This window comes from Cicer arietinum, chromosome 7 (genome assembly GCF_000331145.2).
Source record: "Cicer arietinum cultivar CDC Frontier isolate Library 1 chromosome 7, Cicar.CDCFrontier_v2.0, whole genome shotgun sequence".
Taxonomy (NCBI): Eukaryota; Viridiplantae; Streptophyta; class Magnoliopsida; order Fabales; family Fabaceae; genus Cicer; species Cicer arietinum.
The window spans coordinates 53,387,756-53,393,923 of record NC_021166.2 but is presented as its reverse complement, the minus strand read 5'-3'; the positions used below and the strand labels follow the sequence as shown (position 1 = coordinate 53,393,923).

Genomic DNA, 6,168 nt, shown 5'->3' with positions numbered 1-6,168 from the left:
AAAGAAAATTAATTAACATTACAAAAAAAGAAATAATTTGAAGAAGAAAAAAATGACAACTGGGAGCGGAATGAAATATATTATAGAAATTGCATTAGCTATATGCAAGAATTTATAGAAATAATTGAATAAATTATAATTTTGAAGTATGTAATTTATTTTCCAACTCAATCTTCCACCATTCGAGTAATCTAACAGCATTTTAAGATCCCATCCAAAAGTATACTATCGCACTGTCACACAACTTTCTATTCTTTTCTGTTTTTCCTTACTTTTCATATGTTAAAATAAAACACACTCAAAAATTTGTCACAAGCAAACCAACAAACACAAACAAGGTTTCTTCCTTAAACTAATCAAAATCTCTCTCTCTCTCATCTCCTTGAAACCAAACCAATCCAATGCAAAGAAATTTCTAAACAACAACATCGATTGTACCATGTCACTATACGATGCTACTTTCATCGACAAACAACTTTCGAGACGAACAACAATATTCGGTCTCCGTCTCTGGGTCCTCATCGGAATCCTCGTCGCTTTCTTCATCGTCCTCTCTCTCTTCCTTCTCTCTCTCTGCTTCACCTTCCGCCGCCGCCATAAAACCAAACTCAACCACCGCCCTCCCGTCGTTTCCAAGGAAATCAAAGAAATCATCAACCACGCGCCACCTCTCTCCGAGATCCACGTCGACACAGTGAAGTTGGAGCTCCACAATTTCAACAACAACAACAACAACCACCCTGTCTCATACAGTGGGGAGAGCAGAGGAACTGGCAGTGTGTGTGAAACGGTGTCGTCTTTGGGAAGTGTGGTGGGTCCCGAAGTTTCGCATCTTGGGTGGGGTAGATGGTATACTTTAAGAGAACTTGAAGCTGCTACTAATGGTTTGTCTGAACACAATGTTATTGGTGAAGGTGGTTATGGAATTGTTTACAGTGGTGTTCTTCCTGATGGTACCAAAATTGCTGTTAAGAATCTTTTGAATAACAAGTATGTTCAATTCTATTTTCTTTAATTTAACTTGTTTCTTTCTCTTTGTTTCTTATCCTTGTTTTCTTTGGAGATGTTATGTAAAGTAAAGTAGTTCTCACTTCTGTGAAGAAAAGAATCATTTTTTACTGTTACTTTTCAGGGCTTTTGTAGTGTTATTTTATTACTTATTGTTGTTACTTCAAATTGAAGGTTATTTGTTCTTGTATTTTTCTCATACAAGTTAGTATTTTATGTTTAACTCGTTTTCAGAGGCCAAGCTGAGAGAGAATTTAAAGTTGAAGTAGAAGTAATAGGTCGTGTGCGCCACAAGAATCTTGTTAGGTTGCTTGGATACTGTGTTGAAGGGGAATACAGGTATTTTTCATTATTTTTTTTATAAGTTCAAATTGTTCCATTTTAAACATTGAAGCTAAAATGTTGTTTAGTTTGATTAGATTAGATTAGATTAGATTTATGATTTGAATTGTTGATTCATATTACAGGATGCTTGTGTATGAATATGTTGATAATGGCAATCTGGAACAATGGCTGCATGGAGATGTTGGACCTGTAAGCCCTGTGACATGGGAAATCCGGATGAACATTATATTGGGCACGGCGAAAGGGTAATATTTTCATGAACTAATTTGTTAAGTATGTTTTTTATTCTGCTGCTATAAAAATTGATTATGTAAATTGGAGTATTTTGATCACGGTGATTTTTGTGTATCTTCTCAGATTGGCTTATCTTCACGAGGGTCTTGAACCGAAAGTTGTCCACCGAGATGTGAAATCAAGTAACATACTCCTTGATTGCCAATGGAACCCCAAGGTTTCTGATTTTGGTCTTGCTAAGCTTCTGCATTCCGAGCACAGTTATGTCACGACTCGAGTGATGGGGACATTCGGGTTAGTATCATTTAACAAAGCATTCTCCTATCTTTGTTACCAGTTACAATTACTTTCAATTCATGTACGAACACACGCTTAGTACATTGCTAGTTATTTTCGCTCTCGAATTTGAGTTCTTCTGACAGTGATTATCTCACTTTCTCTATATGTAGTTATGTTGCGCCCGAGTACGCCTGCACTGGAATGTTGAATGAGAGGAGCGACGTGTATAGCTTTGGGATACTGATCATGGAAATGATCACCGGAAGAATTCCTGTCGATTATAGCAGACCACAAGGAGAGGTTAGAGACTATTACAAAAAACGGCGACAGTTTTGAGATCGTTCGTTCAAGACTTGCTTATCCAGTTCTGTATCTTTTTTTCTTACTGTGGAGTTTTGGTTTATTGCAGGTTAATTTGATTGAGTGGTTAAAAAATATGGTTGGAAGTCGAAAAGCTGAGGAAGTAGTCGATCCTAAGCTTTCGGAGAAGCCATCTTCAAAGGCTCTTAAACGTGCTTTGTTGGTTGCTCTTCGATGTGTTGATCCTGATGCCGCAAAGAGGCCTAAAATGGGACATGTGATTCATATGCTTGAGGTTGACGGCCTCTTATTTCGCGACGTAAGTTTCTTTTCCTTCTCAAATTTTAAAATGTACTTTAATGGACTGAAGACAAGAGAAAGTTCAATGTTGTTGTAATGTATTACTTATCACTGGATTTTTTCTCCTTCATATCTGCAGGATCGAAGGATCGCCGGAGAATCTTCTCGTTCTGATCGTGATTATGTACAAGATCATAAGGGTTCAAGTTTAGACAAATATCGGATAGGCGAAGAATCTTCTCGTTCTGATCGAGATTATGTACGAGATCATAAGGGTTCAAGTTTAGATAAATATCAGATAGGCGAAGAGATCACCGTTCAAAGTGAAGATGATAGTAGTAGAAGTCACTATCAACCCACTAGGTTGAGATGACAATAGATTTTTATTGTAAATTGGACATCCTCTGAGCACAATCATAAAGATTAATCTATCAAGTCAGATAGGACCGCAATGAACGCAAAATACTCCCTCAAGAAACGATAGTAATTTGATAATTGAGATAGCAATGTGTATTATCTTTTGTTCTTAAATAGTTTACCAATATTTATTTCTTCTTGATTGAATGAAGAAACAAACAATCATTTTTTTCTTTCTCTTGTTTACATAATTTTCCTCATTGGCACCTACCTTAGTATGAAATTCATTTGTAATTTAATTTTGTATACTCTGATTCATTATCATAAAAATTCTATGTTTATAAGTCAAAATGGGATAAGCATTACATAAAAATGTTACCTTTCCTAATGTTCAATATATATATGATCAATATCTTTTTGACATTGCATCATGGTCCCATCGTAAGTTGAATTGAAGTAATTGGCACTTTATGAGGCTAATTGGTTGGTGGTCCTTTTATGTGCTACTCCAGCTTTCTTGATAGAAACAATCTCTAATGTAGTATCCTTATTGCTAACTTTGTTGTTTGGATTCTAGTTGGAATTGGACATGCTTGCTGGCTAATCAATACATCAACTTTATCTTCAATTTCTTGTCATTATGCCTAGGTTTCCCAGATGGAAAAGCAAGCCAGTGGACCAATGAAGATTGGTCTAGTTGATATTTTCCACAAGAACGTGAGTTTAAACTTGCAATATAAAACCTTTGTTTGATGATAATTTTAAATATCTTTATAAACGCGGTTAGCTATAAGTGTATTTATGAACTTTTGTGATGTAATTTAATCGAAAAGACTCATTTCTACAAAGAGAAAACAAATTTACATTCTCATTATAAATTAGATATGCACTGACTTTCAATTAAAATCTAATCATTTAAAATTCTTTTTAAATTGCGTTACAAATTATACTCATGACAATATCATAAATTCTCATTCAGTATAAATGTAAAACTACTTTGCACCAATAATGTATGCAAAGAAAGCAAAAACTTAGTAATGAATTTAGGTTTCACCATCAACATTAGACTTTTCAGTACATATTTGTCTAATATGGACTGTAGCTTAGGGTTACCTTTTATTTTTGGCCTTTTGCTTCATTTTTCAATGGTTAGTTAGTTTGTTAAGAATTGATTCGTCTTCATCATTGTCATTCATATACAAAAATTCTATGTACTTTGGACCCTGACATGGACTTTATGAGTAATAATTTCAAGCAAGAAAACTTTGTCAAAATAGTAAGATTGAAGTTATGATTTTTGACTTTCTATCAATTGTGGACCCTCTTTGGATAAAAGAATTGCACTTTCACGTTATCAATTAATAACTACTTTATGATATTAATTAATAAAATTATTGTCTTTGATTTAAAAATTGTATAATATACTAAGACAGATGAATATTTAATAAAATCGTAAAATTATTTTATATTATTAATGTACTACTTTTAAACTCTATAGTATTTGTATTTTAGTGTTCCCACCTTTTGGAACATTGTCAATTTTATAACCATTCAAATATAAAATGGACGATACAAATTTAGAACCAGAATCTCAACAGTTCCATTCCCCAAAACCTCCAATTAATTTTAGAAGAGTAATTTAGAGTGAAGCATCTTTTGCATATATAATTTTTTTAATCCACATAAATTTTGAAGAAATTGGTGTTTATGCATTTAGGATGCACAGAGTATGATATGGGCATTAGCCAAATAAAATGTTAAACAATTACATAAATCTTTAAAATATTATTATCATGTAAACCTATATTTTAAAAGGAATTTTTTGAAAGGGTACTTGTTAAAGAATGAAAATTATGAAAACGACATGTTTCCATTTTAAAGTAAATATATATAAGATTTGAAAAGTCATTAAACATCTTAATTTAGCTTATGCCTATATGCTTAACCAAGGGTTCTTAAAATATAATTATCTGTAATAAAATAATGTGTTGATTCTGAAGGGCCTTTAAAATATAAAGTATATAAGATTTGAAAAGTCATTAAATATTTGTAATTAAATAATCAGTAAAATCTGAAGGTGCATACATGGGTAATGGGGTTTACCTGAAAAAATGATAAAATAATTGTCATTTGTTGATTCTTTTAACAATTAATACTTTCAAATTCTTGTTTAGAGATCCAATCTGGATCGAAGGTGCTTGAGTGTTTTAGTGATGAATTTCAATTTCCGATAATCCCATGAATAGTGGGTTGAAGAATCGTGCACTCATGCAATGGACCTTTTTGACTAAATAAAACAATATTTATTTGTTTAAATCCATAAAATATATCGATATAATAATAATAATAATAATAATAATAATAATAATAATAATAATAATAATAATAATAATAAGAAGAAGTTTAAAATCGTTAAAACAAAAATGATGAATTTCTTAACAATCTCACAATATCTATGTTAGTAACACGTGTATGTAAATACGACTAAATTTAATCAAAGTTACTTTGCATATCTAAATCTAACAAGCACTACACCAAAATATACGAGAATATAAAAAAAAACGTTGCACCAAGAACGGACATCAAAAAGTGTCGCATTTAAATGACGACACAATTACAACAAAAAAGCGAAAGAAAAATTAAATTTATATGAGGTCCACTTATTTAAATAAAATGAAGGAAGAAAACGATTTTGAAAAGTAATTTAAGATAAAAAAAAATAATCATAAATCAGTCATCCTTAATAATTGAAGATAAATGACTCTCTCCTAATGAATATTGAGGTATATTTATTCTAGTACCAAATATTATTTTCGTTCCATAATAACTGAGCTACTTAACTATTTTAAATAATATATTAAGAAAATTATATAAATGAAATAAAAAAAATACCACTTTTATCGAATCATATTTATTATATAATGTTGTATTATCTATGATATATATATATATATATATATATATATATATATATATTAGAATATATTGTATTGGAAGTGATGTAAGTAGTATTAATTAAAAGAGTACAATCAGAAGAAAAATATGTATTAAAAAGGTAATTCATATTAGAATAATTTTCTTACAAATAAGTTTGTTATTGTGAGTCGGAGGGAATAATTTGTTCAAGTGTTAGATAATATTTCACTTAAGTAAATTGAAGCAAGGTTTATACTTCTATTTATAAAGATCGAGATAACTATTAATTTATAGTTATGAAGAATATCATCAATCCTCATTATGGTTTCAAGTTTTTTTTTAAGTAGAGTCTATGTTTGACCACTTTGGTATATTTTAGAATTTACTTAGAAAAATAGTCCCGAAACAAACACACACACACACATATAT

At 31.0% G+C, this 6,168-nt stretch overlaps 1 protein-coding gene across 1 annotated transcript; it reads left to right on the top strand.

Annotated features, from left to right (window-relative positions):
* Positions 1-237: 237 nt before the first annotated feature.
* LOC101496272 (probable serine/threonine-protein kinase At1g01540) lies at positions 238-3,056 on the top strand. The gene is made up of 7 exons (XM_004510691.4): positions 238-990; positions 1,243-1,347; positions 1,476-1,598; positions 1,711-1,881; positions 2,037-2,166; positions 2,276-2,485; positions 2,606-3,056. Exons 1-7 carry the CDS (start codon positions 440-442, stop codon positions 2,837-2,839), a joined length of 1,524 nt encoding a protein of 507 aa, XP_004510748.1. The 5' UTR covers positions 238-439; the 3' UTR covers positions 2,840-3,056.
* Positions 3,057-6,168: the final 3,112 nt, after the last annotated feature.

What these genes read in the sequence shown, in the direction of transcription:
- LOC101496272 (XM_004510691.4), top strand. Translation starts at nt 440, where the DNA reads ATGTCACTATACGATGCTACTTTCATCGACAAACAACTTTCGAGACGA. An exon ending in TGTGTTGAAGGGGAATACAG is followed by an intron (nt 1,348 to 1,475) that starts GTATTTTTCATT and finishes TTCATATTACAG; the next exon opens with GATGCTTGTGTATGAATATG. An exon ending in ACGGCCTCTTATTTCGCGAC is followed by an intron (nt 2,486 to 2,605) that starts GTAAGTTTCTTT and finishes TCATATCTGCAG; the next exon opens with GATCGAAGGATCGCCGGAGA.